Here is a 20150-nt window from a genome sequence, read left to right as displayed (position 1 = left end):
TCAGCAACCCAAGATGACGCAACCTCCCCAATACCAACAGGCCCCGCTGGCCTCAAGGAGAGCCCATGAGGAAGAAAAAGTTGCACAAAGGAACATTAAGTAACAGAGGTTAGTCCAAATATCCCATCCCAGGAAAGCAGTAAGGGTCACCCAACCAGTAAGTACCCAGTCAGATTAGTACCATGTTACCCCGGGGACGGGCCACTCAAGACCTCTGCTAGGCCTTGGGTGAAGATTCTGGCTGCGCTCCAGTCAGGGCAAAAGTGACCCGAAGGGGAAGAGAACATGAGCAAGAACTGGGATAATGAGTCCAATGGGCCTTGTGCAATCCCTGGGGTGACCTTATGCGAATCTGACCCCATAACAAGGCAAATGAGGACGGAAGCAGAACAACACTACAAAACATCTACCCCCCAGCCTTCACTCCTCAAGGACAAGGAGGCAATTAGGTTTACTTGTGGCCACCCAGCACAGGCAGGGCTAATGGCCTCTCTGCACCTCAGGTCTTCCCCTGACATAGTGGAGCGAGCAAATCACTGAGGCTTCTATTAAAGCAGGAGTCTCACTTGAGCTACTCACATTGCACTGGGTTGCTGACTCCATGTTCTGGCACCAGTAGCTTGGGCCCCAGACACACTTCTCAGTTCCCAAGAGAGGCCTTTGAGTTGAGGGGCAGGCTCCAATTTTCTGTATGGTGAAAACAGAGGTGAGGGGGAGGTGTTAGATGGGCTCGATCCTGTTTAAAATATTATTAGCTTCTGCAAGCAGAGCTCTAATGTGTATTTTAAAAAACCACAGTATTGCTTATGTGCTATCTTCTTGGCTATCCCATACTCCAGCCCCAGAAACTTTCCCCATGGCCAAAAGTCTCAGACCCTTTCAGGATCCACCACCCGAGAATCTACTACCCGGAAGAGCTTACCAGGCACACGTAGGATGGGTCCATCACCTCCACCAGAACTTCTATCAGCACAGGCTCGTACTCAGTCACAAACTGATCACACTGTTAAGAAACAGGGGTCTAGGTCTAGGGGGTGCCCAAGCAAAGTGGGGATCGAAAAGGACTGGAGGGACACTGGACATGTTCCTCACACAGTGAGAGGGGGACCCCTCTCCCCAACACACACATACCCACTCAGGTTATTTCCCTCAGTGACTCCACTTGAGCCAACAGACCAATTCTAAGAAAATCTCACTGAGCTCCAGACCTGGAGGCAAAAATAGTTGGTCTTCCCTTGAAATGTCAACTGAAGGCACAACAAAAGCAGCCTTTACGTGTCCAAGAGCAACCAGAGGCATACCTGCTTCTGGTATGGGTCAGGAAGGAAGCTGCAGCCTTTCTCCAGAGCATCCAGGATCTGCTGCTTTGTGCTGTTTTTTTCTAGGTTATGCTCCAAATAGCCAACCAGCTTCTTACACACCTCACAGAAGCCACCATTGCCACCATTCTTCTTCTGCACCACTCGTACTACACAAGAGAGCAAGCACACAGGCTTAACACCCTTCCAAATCCAAAGAGGGTCAGCCAGCCCTGGCCCTGGGCTCACCAGTCAGTGCAGGCAGCTCCCGGGAGGGGCAGACATGGAGAAGGCTACACACCATCGAGGCCTCTGCCTCCAGCATCTTCAGGATGGAAGTGCCGTAAGTGTCCACCACCTCCTGGCACTCCTCAGCAACCGATATGGGCAATTTGGAGCACATTTTATCCAAAATGCTAAGGAGTTCTTCCTGAAACACAAGAGAATCCTGTGAGAAGATGGGAGGCTGGGCAGGGGTAAGAGAGATTCTGAAAATATCACCATGACCAGGAATCGGTCAACAGCAAGATGCTGTTTCTCCCACAAGAGACAGGGACTACAAAGCAAAGTGCAGTGACTTCCACAAACCCCAACCAGAGGGTTCCACTGGCACGAAAAGCCTTGTAAAAACATGGTTATACAAGTTCCAGGCTCGTGTCCAACACAGTAAGGGCCAAGCCCACTTGGGCTGGGTTTGGGTTCATGGGACAGGAGAGCCCCTCCCTGGGGGGGGGGGGGAAGCATTCCCCGAAATCCACATACCTCAGTCTTATTGTTGTCAATCTGCTTGACCACCTCCTTCACCAAGTACACACACATTTCACACTTAACATCTGCCTTTGACTGCACAAGATCCTTCTGTTAAAAAGGTGGAAAGAACATTTTAATATGGAGCCCTTGAGCCCTGTCCAGCTCCTCTACAGAGGCCAGACAGGTCAGTGTCACACAAAGGGCCACTTCCTACTAAATCCAAAATGACATGTGGCTTCCTCTCCAAGCAAGGCCAACGCTGAGTCCATTATTTGTTTTTTACAGTGGGAGACCCTTTCGTTTCCCCAAATTTTTACTACCACGCTCCCTCCAAAAATCAGAAATTCATACTTCAGGAGATAGAAGCAGTGAAAGAGTCCCCCTGCCTCAAAATAAATAAGAACACTGTCCAGATGATGTTTATATCACCATTCAGTGTTCATTTTAGGGAGGTGGATGGAGGAATGAACAGGAAATTCACTACCTGTCTACTACAGAGTTTAAACACATTTCATGTCTGCTCTGCAGTTTCAAGCCTCATTAATTAGTACCTCAGACTGCTTTTCTAGAGCCTACCTCTAATAAAGTGATACCACTGAAAAGAACTTTCTGTAAAAATGTAGTGAATGTCTGGTGTCTACTATAATGACCATAGCCACATGTGTCTTATTGAGCACTTCAGATGTGGCTAGTGTGACCAAGGAACTGAACTTTTGCTTAGTTTTATTAAATTTAATGGTCACTATGTAGCTAGAATGCAAGCTACACTCTCCTTCATTTGTACTGCCCATTCATTCAGTCAGCAAGGTAGCATCACACTTAACATCTGCCTTTGACTGCACCAGATGTTAAGTGGGCCGACTAGCATTTCCACTGGAGATGGAGGGGAAGCAGAGAGCAATGTCAAACCTTCCTATGGGTCATACCGTGCATGTGCCATGTAAAGTCAGCAAAGAGATGGCTACTGGTCAAGGGACATGGGAAATTCTGGAACAAGTACATGCATATGTGTCATGTGATAAAACATCACCTATCACCCTTAAGAACAAGCCTGCAAGCCCCATGAACACAAGGACAATTTTGTCCACCACTGTAGGTGAACTGACTTAGGCCTAAATCTCTGAAACACTGCTTGACCCATAAGAAGTGTTAACTATACACTGGAGGGAGCATCTTGACCAAATCAAGTCAGCTGGGATACAAAACAGACATCAGTGTGTACAGAGGCTGCACCCCCCACAGAGGCTTCAAGTTTATGCTATGGCAGGGAAGGCCACAGAAATCACAGTGCAAAAGATTAGGTTTGAGCCAGGCACAGTAAAAAAAGATTCTGAATGCACTAAAAGTGCAAGCTTGGTCCAGTGAGCACTGGAATTTCTAACCAAGGTAATAGAAGGTGATGGGAGAAGAAAGCTGCTGCATTAGTAAACGGGATACCACCATCAAATAATGGTCTCAAACTCAAATACCTTTAGGAGCTGAGTGGGGAACGAGAAGTGTGTGCCTCACAAGATATGACACAGCAGGGAGTGACAGGCAACACACAGCCCTGACTATTCACAACAATGACATCAGGTACCTTAATTGGCTCCACCAGTTCCAGGGCAGGGATGACATTCTCCGAGGCTGTTTTGGCAGGGATCAGAGTCTGCATGGGCATCTTCTTCACCTCATCACAGAACCCAACCAATGCACAAATCTCCTTGGGTTGCTGAGGAGAGCAGAGAAAAAGCAGTCAGATGCAGGCCTGTGCCTCCTCTGCTTGGTCCCACTCTGTACACACAGGCTGGGGTGCTGGGGCAGGGGGCACCTTGATCCTAGTGTCAAAACTGACTACCCCCCAGATAGGCAAAGGCTCCACATGAAATCTAAAGGGTCTGTGTCCAACAGCAGAGCAGATACATCATTACACAGCTCTGGCGGGGGAAGCAGGGGAAGGCTCTCTGTTCCCACCAGGGGGCACCACAGGGAAGTGACACTCCTGGCACCTTAACAGGCACCAAAACATCTCCAAGGACACCCGGTCTGCTCTAGAACCTGTTTTTCCATTGAACTGGTTCACTCTCTGTAGAAGTAAACCATATGTTCTTTCTAAAGGAGGAATTATAAACAGAAAGCTAAATATACTGGAAACAGAATGACACAGGATCTTTTAGTGGCATCTTAAAATGATGCACTAAGGAGAAATGTGAGCTTTAAAAAACCACATTCTGCGTTCACAATTACACAAGCACAGTACACATGAAAACCCAATGCCCCGATGAATCATTTCAAGTCACAAGGCCTTCAGACTGACCCCCCCTTCCCATCCAGACACCAAACCACTGAGAACTAGAGAGTTTGGAAACAGGATCAGGAAAGTATACCTATTTCATATACTTTGTAAACCAGATACAACTAGCTCTGGCCTGGTGGCACTTGCCTCCCACCACCAAGCAGCGGGAACAGGACTACTAAAAATGAGACCTGTTAAAGGAAGAGAATGAGGCTAGACCATGGTGGGGGCTCATTTTGTTTTAAGATCAAGAAGGCGCTAGAATTAAACAAGGTTGGGGAGTTTAAATGAAGTCTATCCCAAAAATTCTGTCTTTGGCACAATGTAAGAACAGGGGGAAATATCAGAATGGGGCTGAAGATACACAACATGCTTTTTAGAAAAAGACAAAGACTGAAGAGGTATGTGGCTGTTTATAGTCTCAGATCAACTTCCTTCTAATAACTTCTGGAGGAGGCCTAGATAAAAATTCAAATCTCAGCCACAGTTCTGTCCCATTAGACTTCAAAATACATTTGAAAAAATCTTTAAATCTATTTCTAAAAATAGATGCCATTGCTCAGGAGGGTTAAGGTACAGTCCCAAAGGGGCACTGGCTCTGCCAGTATGGTCTGGGTGTTTGATTCCCCTCTTCTGCCATTAGCATGACTCTATTAGCTTGGCTCTCAAGCCATCTGATGTGGCTGCAGATCCCCATCACCCAGAAGGGCAAAAGCCACAATCAAGAGATTGTTTCCAACTCTCTGGATTGAACAGTCTGCTCACTGTTTGCAAATGGTTTGTTCATGCAGCAAAAGCATTTCTGGGATTATGAAAAACAATGTTCTCTAGGGTCATGACAGAAACAAGGGCTCCCACTGGCAGTAAGGCCTACAATGAAGGAAGCTGAGGCATCACCAGAGTCACCATGGTTTCCCATCATCACACTGGTGACCTGCACGTGGCCAGCTGTGTGCTGATTCTGACCAACGTGCAAGGTCTGCTGGTGTCATTTCCTGGGCCCCCTGGAAGGGGTTGGGGCCTCCAAACCCTCCACTGCTGAATCACTGGGTAAAGATGCAGAAGCACCCATGCCAGCCCATTAACAGAGAGATCATGCCTTTCTCAGCCATCCCTCATAGTTAGCAGAGCTGACCATGCCATAAAAACAGATGAGCAAAATAACTATGAGAAGCAGCAGACCACTACCACAAGCAAATTCCCCATCACATACCTGATCCTGCTGTTGAACAAAAAAACAGGAAATCGGAGATAAAAATAAGAGAAAGGAAAGGACACAACAGTTAAGAAAAAATAAAATAATAACAATGCAGCAGTTAACCAGGTATAAGGACGTCACAAAAAAAGTTGAGGAAACACCTTTCAGTCACATACCAACGACCTACCTTGTTCCTACAACTGAAGCATAAGGGAGCCCTGGAAGCTATTCTATTCTGGCCCTCGAAGAACAGAACTACTGTCAAGCTTTGTGTGTGCCATCCCCATGTCCCTGACATACCAAATCATGCTCAACATTGGGCAGCAGGTCCCCAGAGACCACCACACTATGAAGAGAAGCCCATCCTCAGAACCTATCCCCAACATGCCTGCAAGGCCTCCCCCTCAGCTTAGTAATAAGCAGCAAAACAGATGACAGGTACCCAAATTTGGGATGTGTGTTATAATTCATAATACACCCAGAGGGGTGAGGGATCCCAAACCAGGCCTGATGGCAATCTTCCCCAGGTGGCCAAATCCCACCCTGAAGGCCAGTTTGACAACATGTCAAAAGCCTTGCCCTCTGATTCAGCAAGCCCAGCTTTAGTCCTCTGTACTTAGGAAAAATACAGGGATGTGTGTGTCTATCTATTTGGCTGTAGGGATATTCACCATGATTATACCAAGCCCAAATAGAAAACAACCTAAACATCCAGCCAGAGGAGACTGCTTACATTAATTATGTTCTAGCCACATAGTGAGTATTAAGGGACCACTTAAAAATCATTTGTACAAGAATATTTAGGTGACTAATAAATTTTCAGACAAAAAGTACGGACGACAAAGTTTGAAGTACTATATAAAATATGATCCCACTGATATTTTTAAAACCCTTGTGAGTTTTGATAAATATCCTTAATTTTTTAAATGTCTATGCAATGTAATTGCTAACATGAGAGGAGTATTTAGTGATAAGCAAGCACTTAACTAAATCAAGTAACAACAAAGGTTTGTCCATTTGTTTTTCCCTACTCTAGCTGTATGTTTTTAGAAGCTGCCTTTGAACCGTTTTTAGGACAAGGTAGGTTGTGATCCCAAACAGAAAGCTCTCTTGGGCCTGAAGGGGGTCCTCGAGTGGTTAGAGCTTTTAGGTTCTGAGATCATATGGTCTCAGTCAACTCTGCAGACCTAAACAGGTGGTGAGCCACAGTTGTTGGCCCCTGGGTTAGAGAACTCCCGAGGACTCTAAGTCAATCTCAGTGTAATCAGAAAGTCATATGACAGAGAAAAATGGTGCAACCCATCCCTCAAGCCCTACAGATCAGCTCTCAGGAGGTCAGTGTGTGTCCCCAGTGTAGGGATTCCTGCAGACCACTCTGCTCCATCCAGCAGTTTTCCACATGGAACTGGCTCCCTTCCCATGCTCCCTATTTTCTACTTTTAATAATGAAGGAATGTTCCTAACATCTGAATGCATCAGAAGCAAATGCAGGAGCAACTAAGGGCTCAAGTAGCAGCTACAGCTAACACCGCTGCAGAACTCAGGCCCAATTCTGGGAGGCGACATTCTTTCCCTCTCAGAACACAGGCTACAACACAGCAATTCTCAGGCCTGGCCCAGCTAGAGAGCAGGGTGAATTTCACAGGTGAAAGAAAGCCAGTTACTAGAAATCTAATGTCCCATTCACATATGCACAGGCAAACAAACTGCCAAAAAGCCACCAAGGCAGTCCAGGGGTCAAACTGCTTCAGCCTTTCCCCTGCCTGGGGATGGCAGGAGGAGCCACTGAGTTCGTAGCAGAGTCTGCTAGCCCAAGAGGGCTCTTTCTGGCCCAATCCAGGCAATTCAATACTGGAAGGTAAAGGAGGAGGGGGAGGGCACCACAAACTATGTAATTCTCAAAATTCCTGGAACCCACGAAGTTTGACCCAAAGAAAAATGCTAACAAGGAGTCCCCTGCCACCTACCATATGCATCATCATCTGGACTGCAATTTGAGAATACTGGTTGATATAGTTCTTGCACTGGGGAGAGAGAAACAGACTGTTAGTAACACTAATTGCTGCAGAAATGCCAGCATTTCCAAAAATGCCAACAGTGACTATCTAGTAAGTTTCCAAGAGTCGAGTCTTCTAAGTGTCTTCTCTGAGGCAAGTTTTAATAAGAAAAAAATGGCAATTAGGTTATTTTTTACCATACAGGAAAACATATATGCAGAAAGTACTTGATAATATTTCCCAAAGGTCCTTAAAGATGACATCCTTCTATCTCCTTTGATGGCCCAAACTTGCCCCAAGGTCAGCAACTACTCATTAGCAATTTAGAGTGACTACAAGACACACTCCTCAGAAAACCAACATTACTATTGTGAAATAACAAACTGGCACTTGGTTTTACACAACAATCTCATGAATGTGGCTAATATGAATAGAGCCAAGAAATCAAACTCCTAAGGGTGTTAACAAAATGAGTTTTTGAACCTGTAGGACTAAGATTCACCAAGGTACAAAAAACTTCCCAGGTGAATCTCCTGGAAGTCAGTTTGAGTGGCTTCCCGTGAATGACTGCCGGCTTAAAATTACGTATACACAACAGCCAGGCTTTCAAAACAGGGTGGTAAGTGGTTCCAGAGGTGTTTCTTTTTTTTTTTTTTTTTAAGTGTTTTTTTTTTTTTTTTATAGAGGCATTTTTTTTTATTTGTTTGTTTGTTTTGTTTATACATGCACTGGGTACAGTCAGAAGCGCAGAAGGGTGAGAGAATTCACCAGAGCCAGAGCGGGGAGCAGAGCAGGCAGAAGGACCGAAGTACACTGCTGAGGGGAGCAGCGGGCGGCAGGAGAGGTCTGCGCGCCATGTGGGACCCTCCTCCGGTGGCCGGGGAGCAGCCGGGGATCGAACCGGCGCCGCAGAGGCCGCCGGCAGCTTTGCAACCCAGTGCTCAACCACTGCGCCACCGGGGAGGCCCCCAGAGGTGTTTCTTTTAAACATGGTAACAGGGAGGGGGAAAAATATCTTCACGAAAGTAGTCTCCTTTCACTACCTCATCCAAAGAGTTGGTTTTTTAAAGATTTATTTATTATTTGTGCATACAAGAACTGGGTGTAGGCCAGAGGTGCAGGGATGTGAGAATTCACCAGAGACAGAGTGGGGATCAGAACGGGCAGATCTACTGAAACACACTTTTGAGAGGAACAGCAGGAGAGAGAGGAGAGGTCTGCTGCGCCATGTGGGTTAGCTCCCTGGCCGGGGATCAAACTGAGGCCGCTGTGGCTGGCAATAGCTTGATAGCGCTGAGACTTTAACCCATGCACCACTAGGGAGGCCCTCACCCAAAGAGTTTTGTAGCATATTTGAATTCAATTAACCAACAAAATATTTAAGTACCCAACACCTAATCACAGCTGCCTTCTGGGAAAGAGTTAAATAATACCTTCCTCAAAGCACTTAGGTTGGAACTTAAAATGGTACCAAAGAAAGTATAGTTTTCTTGGTTCCCCAACTCCTGTCTCCCTAGTGCAGTCCCCTGGCCCAGAACATCCTCGAGTATATAAGGTAAGGCTCACCATGTCAGCTATGCCAGGCCCCAAGCGGTCACACTCCTCCCTGACATGCTCCACAAAGGCCTCAACAAAGGTAGAGTTGGTCTTTACGGCAGTCTGGACATCGGTCACCATCTGAATGCAGTCCTGGCAAACATCCGCACCAACCTACAGCGAGAGAACAATAGGGCTGTAAACACTGCATATTCCTACAGTAACTGAGCAATTCTTTGCAAAATTACCTTCCACACTCACAGCTACAGCTGTCATAATTTACTGAACAGTTCCTAATGAATTTTTATGGGCACTTATATTAACAGATTTCAAATCAACTGGGCATTCATTTTAGTAAAAATTAATAGGAAGTAGGTGGGCGGGGGGAGTAAGATCTTGATTTTAAATATTCCACATTCTTCAGATCCTCCACGGGACCACAACTTGAAGGTTGGCTGGCTCGTGTGACTGCAGAGTCAGCTGAAGATGTATACAGCCTGTTTCAGAACCTCTCATACACACTGCCCCTTCATGTCATCTCTAATCCAAATGGGGCCCTCGGTGGCCAGGCCCACTGCCTTACCTTGTGCTGGGGCTTGCTGTGGGGTCCATTCTGAGGGTAGAGGAGGAGGGGGATGTTGGCAATGAAGGGAGGTATCATTTCAGGCATGTTCATTTCCTGGATCTTATTGGACTCGAGCTGTTTCTGGTGATTCAGCTCTGCCAGGTGCTTCTGAAGAGACTCGCAGAGATTGAGGGCGCAGCAAACCTCCTCGGGATGGCTCTGGTGGAAAACATATCCAGCTGGAAATGGGAAGCCCTCTCCCCCAAGGAAAGCAAAACAGGCCACGAGGTGCCTCTGAGGTAGTCCTTTCCTTGACTCTTACCTTAAGGCACTGATGCATGCCCACCTCAGACATTTCAAACTAAACCACCCAACTTGGTCTCCCCTCCATCTCCATTTCATCAGATGGCTCCAGCACCATCTATCCTTCTACGAGGTCAGGCCAGAAACCCAGAAGAAAGCCCTAATTCCTCTCCCTCTTGTATGTCCTCTGTATTAGCAAGTCTAGCCCATTCATCCTTGAATACAAAATGTGCATCTGTCCATCCCCACTGTCCCCATCACATCGGGCTACTCTGGCAGCTTTCCCTCTTACAAGTGCCCATAGGAAGGCACCTATGATCATGTCACTCCTCAGTCTGAAACCCTCCAATGACTTCCTGCTGCATCGGCAATCCCGAGAGGCCTAAAAGGTGCTGCATGAAGCCACCCCTGCCTTCCTCACCAGAAACTTGGTCCTGGTCTTGGAACTGCTGCCCCAGTGGTCCTCTCAGTTTTTTAAGTACCTCTTCTTCCCAAATTCCACAAACCTGGTCCCCTGAAGTCCCTCCCCTGGGCCCCAGGAGTGCCCTGAAGGAAGAGCCTGCTTTCCATCATATACCATTTCTCCTTTAATCATGTCCATGATGACCGGGAGGTAGGCATCCACAATCTCCTTGCACTTGGCAGACAGCTCTGGCTTAGAAAGCCAGTCACAGGTCTTCTCCAAGTTCGTGAGGATCTCTTGCTAGAGAGGACAAAGGCAAGGGTCAGATCAAGGGTCAGATCAAATTCTTCCCATAAGGGCTGAAAGGAAGAGACTCCCCCCTACACTGCACAGAAAAGTGAAGGCTAGAAAACAGCAGTCCTCGGGAAAGAAGACAGCCAGTGGGCTAGTGGGAAGCCACAGATGCCAGATCAAGGAGGCAAAAAGCAGGCACAGGTTTTATTCAAAATGAAGAGCCTTTCACATGCAGTGCCACAGGCCCAGAGAATTTCAAGTTGAGATGGGCAAAACAAGCCTAGAGTTCACAGCATACAAAAGAAAATCCCAGTCAATCCTGAGCATGTAACACATAGTCCCCAGGTCTGTAAGCCGGGACCCACAGCCTGTGGCTAAGAATAGCCTTTACATTTTTTAAAAAGATTTTGTTAGTTTTTGTGTAGACTGGGGTGCAAGCCAGAGGCAGAGGGGATGGGAGGAGTCACCAGAGACAGAATGGGGAGCAGAGCAGGCAGATCTACTGAAATACACTGCTGAGGGAAGCAGCTGGCCATGGGTAGCTCCCTGGCTGGGGGTCAAACTCAGGCCTTGGCAGTGGGCCTTCCTGGTGGTAGTGCTGAGACCCAACCCCTAGGCCAACCATGGAGGTCCTAAGAATGGCTTTTACATTGTTAAAGGATGGAGGTAGGAGGGGGAAGACTGTGAGCAAGAACAGCATGCTAACCAGAGGGCCTAAATTAATCCTGATGTGGGTTCCTGATGTGGGTTCAGACCATTCCCCATGGACCTCCTCCTCCCAAGTGACAGCTCTTTTAAGGAAGGGCATGGCCACACACACACAGTGACAGCTCACCTCAGTATCATTGTTCTTCAGCAAGTCTGCTGCTTCAGTGATGACTCGTTTGCATATGTCACAGGGAAGAGATTTCTAAGAGGAAAGAACACAAGGGAGAGAGATCCGTATTTGCATGGCATAACTCACCACGCAACAGAAAACCATGCTGGCCTTTCACTACTTTATCTAACCAGAGATGTGACTGTGGCCCCTAACCTATATAAGCAGCACAGGGAAGGAGTAAGTGTGCAGAACCAGAAGGTTCCACCTCCTCACAGGGCAACCGTGAGGAGCAAACAAAACGAGTCAAGAGAAAGTGCTTTGTAACTGGCAGTGAGTGGAAATACAAAGGCTCAGGACAGCACCAAGGGCACTCACCACCACGGGCTTGCTCCAGACAGTCTGCAGGCAGTGCTTCACGGCCCCACAGTCAGCCGCTGCCTGCACATCCTGGCACCACACTGCTGAGCCTCCCGTGCATTTTTTCAGGCTATGGACAGGGCTGCCTACAGCTAAGAAGAAAACCAGTGTGAGGAGACCCTTTCCCAGCACACCAGGACCCCCCTCACTTAGTACCCAGAGCTAAGGGCCAGTCTTGGCATGTTCAATGGACAGCCTACCTGGCCCCTCACCCACAAACCACAGCGGGACCTCATCAAGAGCTGCACTGACATCTAACTCATGCTAGAAGGGACTAATACATCGAGATCACCTTTTTTCAGCTCGTTATTTTTAAACAGTAGCAGGTATATACATTTTTTAATCTTTACAACCTGAAAAAACTTATACAGAGTGATGAAATAAATCAGAGGAAATAAGATTGACAGATTTAAATACAGGAAATTTTAACATATTTAGAATGAAAGACAGCTTTTTCTTTAATCTGAGAGTTACATAACAACATTCATCCTCTTATTACATAGAATAACAATTCTCAGTGTTCCAGTGGAAAGCCCTTTTATAAAAAAAACCTATTGAGTTTTTGCACATAAACTAGGTTACCAACAAAAGCACAAGATCACACAATTCACTCTGAAGGCAGTGTGTGAAGTGTGTGTGTGCTCAGAACCAGCTGGGTGGCATTTCATCTACTGTGCGAATGAAGAAAGGATCTGAATAAATGCCACAGGCACAGAAACAGGTTTAGGAAAAGCTAGAGAAAGGCTGAGTGTCACCTGGGACAAAAGAAACACAAGGAGTTGCCTTATTTTGAAAATTTAAGTTAACCAAGAACAACAACAAAAACATGAACCTTGACAGGTTTGTATCAATAGTGTGAGACACATTCTTACAAGGCTGATAGCAACATGACTGAGAATACCATCTAAAACAAATGGTGTATATATAAAAATCCCCCTTCAGAAAGTAAATCCACTTCTAGAAATCCATTCTATGGAAACACAGCAATTCAAAAGGGAAAATATGATATGTGAAATATGTATAACTTAATTTTCAATACTAAAAAGTAGGTATAATCTGAACCATCAAAAAATAAAGAGAAAAACCAATGATATTTTAACAAAACTATTCTGTGGCTTTGAAATTTACTTAAAAAGATGTATATCAAATAAAAATTCATGACTGCTACATTGTACAGGGGTAGTATAAATTTTTTTTAAAGTACAATGGTTCACTAAATTGTAATTTCTAACACCAAATATTATGTTGTGTGTGTATGTACTTTTGTAAACTGTCTTGTGAGTGCCTACATTTCTTGAACATTTCTATAGTTTCCGTGATTTGGGAACTGGAAAATGGGGGTAAACCCCTCAGCTTCACACCTCACCTCTAACCCAAGATTCAATTAAGAAACAACAAATTATACCAGATTACACATAGATGACTCCAGCAGATATGACAATTTCTACTGTAAAGAGGAAACGTTTTGCCCAAGTCTGAGATGAAAACCCCATAGATACCTAAGAAATGACATGCTGCATATTACTTAAACATGTAAATCAAAGAAAAAATAATAATCCTACAGACATGTAACACACACAGTATACAATGCTACAGACATCTAACACACAGTGTAACACTACAGACAACTAATGCATACAGACTATAATGACACACACAGAAAAAACAGTATGTGACACGTGTAGGTCAGCAGATGTCCCTGCAGGACGCCCATGAAAGCAGACACAGCTGGAGGGACACAAAGTAATGGGGATGTGTTCACAGAAACTGAGAAAACCACATGACCAAATGGAGCAAAGACAATGACTAACCGCCTGGTGGAGCTAGACATGCATTCTTGAAAATGAAATTTGAACTGGCACTTGAAAGAGGCAGCTATAAAAGACTGGCTACATACAGAGGTTTGAAGAACTCCTGAACATTTCAAAGGAGAGCAGTTCTCTTTGTCAAAGGGTTTTTTTGGTAAAACTTCCTTTGTTTTTTCATCAGCAGAACACAAAAGGGAGTGGGAAGAGATAGTCTGCAAAGACAAGTCTCCAGGAACTGGAAACCCCACCTGCCACACTCACTGCTCTGTGGGGTTCAGCCTGTGTGCATAACTAAGTATATCAACAACCCAAACATGATGTGCCAAAGTGAAAAGGAAGCAGAAGATTCGTCAGGCACCTAACTGGAAAGTTCATTCCAAAAAAAGTCCATACAAGAAATGGCGGCAGCCCCGGATGAGAAAGGGGTTAAAAGAAAGAGTCCAAGTAACTACATAGCTAGGAAAATGAAACTCACAAAGTTATATCTGAAGGTGAAATCTTGGCCTCCCTGGTGGTGCAAGGGGTTAAGTCTCAGCACTATGAAGCTATTGGCAGCCACTGAAGCATGAGTTCAATCCCCTGCCAGGGAGCTGCCCACATGGCGTAGCAGACCTCCCCTGTCTTGCCCCCTGCTCCCCCCAGCAGTGTATTTCAGTCAGTCTGCCTGTTCTGTTCCCCACTCTGTCTCTGGTGAATCCTCTCACCCCCTACACCTCTGGCCTGCACCCCAGTTCTTGTATGCATAAATAAATCTTTAAAAAAAAAAAAGTAAATAAAGGTGAAGTCTTTTAGGCTAAAAGAAAACAAAACAAGAAGCAACAGCAGAGCCAGCCTGATGGTCAGAGCCAACTGAGCCAGTGTGACACGTGTGGACTGCAGGGCACAGGCCACAGGAGCACAGAACACACTGTGCAAGTAACTGCCCATGACAGCACCATGCACAGTGGAGAACAAAGCGGGTGAGAAAGGTGAGCACAGGACTATACTTCTGAGTGCCGTAGAAGACAGGAGTGTTTAGTTGGGAGAGCAAATCCTTTCACAAGTGAAGGAGACCTCAACCTGGCACATGGGAGCACATCTGCTCAGTGTGGTTTCATGTCCTAGACCCAGAATTTTGGGAAGAGGTGAAGGGAAGCTGACTGCAGCCCCAAATAAGGAGTATATATTTAACATCCAAGAGACAGAAAAAACAGAATGACCTCCCCAATAGCAGAAGCAACCAAGCGAAAACAAAATGCCCAACCTGAAAGGAATTCTGTGTAAGGAAGATCCTGAGAGCTAAGTGGGGCTAGAAAGGCCTCCTAAGGAGTTTATACAACTTCATTCTGATCATAAAGCAGCAAACACCATTGTCAGTATTTATATATAACCAACATATAAAATTACCTAAACCACTCTTCTGATGAGTTATTTCTCAAAACATGTTCCCAGCAAAGCTTTCATCTCTATTCTCGTCCTCCCACACATTGCCCCCAAATACCAACTTCCTTCTCTGAGGCAATAAACTGACCTCTAAGAAAGTTCTTAGAATGTTTGCCTAACCACCTGGAGAGCTATGATTAAATATATCATGTTAAGAAACGAACACTAGTCAGGGCAACTCAACTACTACACCTCTCAGTTCAAGCGCCTGGCATTCGAGCCCGTAAAGGTAAAATGCTACTAAGGCTGAAATCAGAGAAACTATCACTTGTACTATCAACTAAAACCCCATGGGCAAGCTTCATTTTAAGGAAAGACAGGTTTTTCCTCTTAAGACAGACTTCAATGGTACTTCCTTAGGAAATGGACAGATGATATATTCCCTTTCTACTCTCCAGTCCTAGCAACAAAAAGGTCCACACACACACATCACTTATCAAAAACAAATTGTAATGGGATTTTACTGCACTGAGAACAGCTGCCTCAAGCAGAACCAGACATGGCCTTTTGGCAGCACTAGACTCTTGACCAAAAAACTTCAGTGATCCTGGTACGCAGGGAGTCTCAAGGTATATTTTCTTTTAAAAAAAAAAAAAAAGATTTATTTATCTATGCATACAAGAGCTGGGATAACAGGCAGAATGGCTGAAATACACTGCTGAGGGGAGCAGCGGGTGAGACAGGAGAGGCCGGCTTCACCGTGTGGGCTGCTCTCTAGCCGGCCTGGGATTGAGCTCAGGCTGCAGAGGCTGCAGATTGCTTCACAGTGTGGTGCTTAACCCCTTGCGCCACCAGGGAGGAGGCCTTCTATGTGTATTTTCAATGCTCTTATGATGACTTCAGAACTAAACCTAGACCTTAGAGTAAGACTTCTAAGGCAATTTACCTGCCATTTATCTTAAATGTTTTTCAAACATGGTATATTGTCATGCATTGCTTAACAACCTTTCAGATGCTAAAGGCAGTCTAAGGTGGACAGCGTATATAACAGCAGGCCCAAGAGGCTGTAGCACAGAGCCTCTAGGTGAGCATCAGGCTAGCCCATCTATTAATAGGTTTGTGTAATTACACTCTATGATATTCACAAACAACAAGATCACCTAATGACACATTTCTTAGAACATAGCCCCATCATTAAAAGACACATGACTGTACTGAGAAAAAAAACAGTTTCTAGGTCTGGTCCAAAAGACTTCAAGCAAATCACTGTCCTGAGCTCGTTTTTTTATGTGTAAAATGAAGAGGAAGTCATTGTTTCACTGAATTATTGTGAAAACCAACTTTCAACTACCAGAGTACTACACCTCTCAGCCATTGAGCCCTTATCACCATTTCTGGAATTTTCATTTATTCCCATATCTCCCCTACAGGCTGGCTTTGAAATGAGACAGGGGTTCAGATCATAGAGCCAACACTTCCAGTCATGTAACCCTGAGACTTCAATCTTCCAGTATGCAAGATGACCCCAAGACTAGTGCTCACTCCTAGGAGTCCATACAAATAAACCAATATTTATAGAATACAGCACAGTGCCAGCACGCTACAGGAATGTGCTGTGATCATCATCATCATCTGCAACAACACTAGGACCTTTCTCTGATCATAGTCATGCCACAAAGAGCTGAAGCAAGTCTATACTATTTGTTTACATTTAATCAAGTAATTAAATGGAAACTCAAAGACCTTGAGAAGCTATATCGCCACATCTCCAGTTGTTGGTTACTATATGCAAGACCCAGGAGTCACAAGGAGAGTGAAGCACAGGCCATACTGTAATGAGCCCAGAGGTCCATCCACACTGTCTCTAGGTGCTAACCCAGAAGTTCTGCCCGAGTAAGAATCAGAGTTGCCCACTAAGGCACTAATAATACTACAGGGTAAAATGCTTTCAGTGATTCATCAAATTGGAGCTAAAGGCTGGTTTTCCTCTAATAGCTGTCACTGTTCAAAATATTTTGGAACCCACCTTCTAGAGTCTCCTCAAAACCTCTCCTTTTCTGGGAGGGCAAGCAAGGAATACGGCAACACAATGACTGTTTTAGGGATAGACAAACCTACAGGAACTCCTGCTCTGACATTTACTACAGCCAACACTTTAACAATATATGTATGTCACAGTAATCTAGAAAATAAGTGTCTCTTTTCTTGGAAATTCTGTGAAGGTAAAGAGAAGGTAGAGAAAGCACAAAGTGGCACCTACAAAGCTCAGTTAATTGTACATGTAATTGTTAGCGGTGGACTTGGGGAGGACAATCAGGAAGAGGCATTCATATTCTAACTTTATATCTTGGTATAATTTAATTTTCTCAAGTTTCCTTTAAATCAGAAAAAATAAGCCTCACAACCCATTTCAGGGAACAATTGTAGCCCAAAGTGGCAGGGACCACAAGTTGCTCCCAATATCCACGCTCCCCTTCTTTCACAGGAACAGAACTACAACTCTTTAGCTATATAAGTAGTGGCCACAACTAAAGACTACATTTCCCAGTCTCTCTCATAGCCAAGTCTGGTCATGAGACTATATTCTGACTGACAGGATATGAGTAGAGGTCATCACACCTATAAAGACAAGCATTACGGTAAGAATTTTAGCAGCTATAAAGGATCATGGAGAAAGAGGCTAGATCTCGAGGATGCAGAACATAAGAGCTAGGAGCCTGGGTCTGAGTTCTTCTGGAAGTAGAACAAGCACCTGCCCTCAACTGCCTGGCTCCTGAACTTCCTGTGATAGGAACAGTTCTAGCGCAGTGAAGTTACTATTACTCTCATTCTCTGTAGTTTGTAGTCAATCTCAATACCAGCTTCATCACCTACCTCACTCACCAGAATACTCCCCAAAATGACCTACCCTCCACACCCCTGGCCTGTACCCCAGTTCTTATAAAGATTTATTTATGCATATAAGAACTGGGGTACAGGCAAGAGGTGTGGGGAGTGAGAGGATTCACCAGAGACAGAGTGGGGAACAGAACAGGCAGATCCACTGAAATATACTCCTGAGGGGAGCAGCGGGCGAGGCAGGAGAGGTCTGCTGCGCCATGTGGTTCACCTCCCTGGCGGGGATTGAACTGGTGCTGCAGTGGCTACAGACAGCCTCATAGGTTACATGTTAGCCCCTTGCACCACAAGGGATGCCCCAAAAAATAAAGACTTTTTTGAAAAATAAAAATTTTAGGTATCATACACCAAATACTATTTGAGGATTGTCACCCCTCCCCCCCAAAAAAAATAGAAAAAAATAAGAAAAGGGAGGAACAGGAAATGCAATCAGCCTCCGCCAGCATACATTCCAGTGCATCTGCTGTCTGGATAATGCATCGTCATGACAACGGACAGGTTGCTAGGAAACCAAGAAAGGATAACCCCAGGAGGGACAGCATCTACCTCAGGTCCCCAGCACTGAGACATTTCTCCACTGTCTTAGATCCCCTAAGAGCAGGAGATGCTCTGGGAAAACATTCTGCAGAGCAGAATAAAAACACTGTATTTAATCATTTGGAATAGAATACATCCTGATCTGGAGACAAAATGTCCCTATATTCCTCTGGAATCTGTGTCAATGAAACTTTTAAGCCAGGAGTCACCTCTAGCCCAGAGAAAATGTTATCTCTGTTATTTAAAACAAATGTTCTTTCTTTCCTGCTGTTCTCTCCCACTACTGTCTTGCTTTTTAATTTTCCTCGCAAACCACATCAATCTAGGACAAAATATTGATCTACAAGGAGGAGATGATCAAGTCCTCGGGTAGATTATCTTGTGCAATGATGACTGAGACACGTAGGGCCAGGATGCCACCTTCATAGATTGTACAAGAGTGAGGTAACATGCCATAATCAATTTTGAGAAAAGACATTCCTAACTAGTTCCCTCAAGAGCATGCCAGTCCAATATAAACTGCTGCTAGCAAAGCTCTTCATCTAAAGTGTCAGCCTTTTAGGTGATGATCAGAGATGAACTTCAATCACCTTAAAAAGACTATACCACAACTGGACCACGAAGAAGTGAGGCATGGCAAGACTGCCAGTCCCATCAGTTAAACAAGGGGAGTCTGGGTCAGAGGCGCACCTGTACAGTTCTAGAACCACAGTCAGTTTAGCTGAGTCACCAACACAGGGTGATGGACAAGAGTCAATTCATCAGTCAGAAGTAAGTACAGGGTCCATCCTTCCCTGCTATCCAGGGGGTGGTCTCTGTACACTCACAGAAGACAACAATATGCAATGCCTGGACTTGTTCCACATGACTGTTATTAACTATAATGTTTTAGATACTATTACAAATGTCACTTTTAACTTACTTTGGTTAATACTTAATAGGAATATATTGCCTTTATTTGAAATACTAAAATCTAAAATTCAGAGCACAGCATGAATTAGGGGAGCGTATTAGAATGCCCTCAGCATTCTGATTTAATTGTCCTCATCCCAGAGGGTTGCTGTGAAGATTAAATCAGTGAGCAGAAAGTGCTTAGAACAGGTCTGGGTAGACAAACTCTCAGTTAAGTGCCAACTATTACGAGTTCCAGTGACTCAGGTGGTCCGTGAAGTCAAAATTCTTACCACAATGGCAAGATATGAGTTGCCTTTTTCATCCATTTACTCATAAATGTGCAGTAGAGTTTTTCCAGAGGCATGCCATAGGATACAACAGACTGAATGCAGAATCTAGCCAGGTGGTAAAAGACATTAAAAAAGTAAAACAAGCCATTCTCCTTACAAAATATATTTGTCTTTAAGAATTTTTCTCATTAAAATTACAACATGTAATGGATTTGTTCTTATTTCTAAATGATTAATTTTAAATTTTGCCAGGTCAATTTATAAAATGATAAATAGCAATACAACCCATATAAACAAAAGCTCTTTGGGGTACTTCAGTAACTTATGAATATACAGGGATCCTGAGACCAAAGTTTTGAGGACTACTGGATTAAACATTTAGAAAAACATTTTCTGGAACCAGAAGTGGGAAAAGCAACTTCCTCAAATTATCCTTGTTCCTATTTCAGAATTTCCTCAATCAGAGCTACCTAAGTTATCAAAGTTAGATTCCAAGTTATCTAAG

At 44.7% G+C, this 20150-nt stretch overlaps 1 protein-coding gene across 1 annotated transcript in view; it reads right to left on the bottom strand.

Moving 5' to 3' along the window:
• The window catches only part of PSAP (prosaposin), a 30011-nt gene that overhangs the window by 1543 nt on the left and 8318 nt on the right, over positions 1-20150 (bottom strand). The window contains exons 2-13 of the mRNA XM_037495639.2: positions 11815-11948; positions 11455-11529; positions 10500-10625; positions 9638-9838; positions 9085-9228; positions 7489-7545; positions 3628-3759; positions 2061-2156; positions 1548-1728; positions 1302-1468; positions 923-1003; positions 580-687 (exon numbers count right to left, since the gene is read on the bottom strand). Of these exons, the coding sequence (XP_037351536.1) occupies positions 580-687; positions 923-1003; positions 1302-1468; positions 1548-1728; positions 2061-2156; positions 3628-3759; positions 7489-7545; positions 9085-9228; positions 9638-9838; positions 10500-10625; positions 11455-11529; positions 11815-11948 (1502 nt within the window). The remainder of the gene's footprint in view (positions 1-579; positions 688-922; positions 1004-1301; positions 1469-1547; positions 1729-2060; positions 2157-3627; positions 3760-7488; positions 7546-9084; positions 9229-9637; positions 9839-10499; positions 10626-11454; positions 11530-11814; positions 11949-20150) is intronic.

Source organism: Talpa occidentalis, unplaced genomic scaffold, assembly GCF_014898055.3.
Source record: "Talpa occidentalis isolate TD23 unplaced genomic scaffold, MPIMG_talOcc4v2.1 talOcc4.8, whole genome shotgun sequence".
Taxonomy (NCBI): domain Eukaryota; kingdom Metazoa; phylum Chordata; class Mammalia; order Eulipotyphla; family Talpidae; genus Talpa; species Talpa occidentalis.
This window is presented reverse-complemented; position numbering and strand designations above follow the sequence as displayed.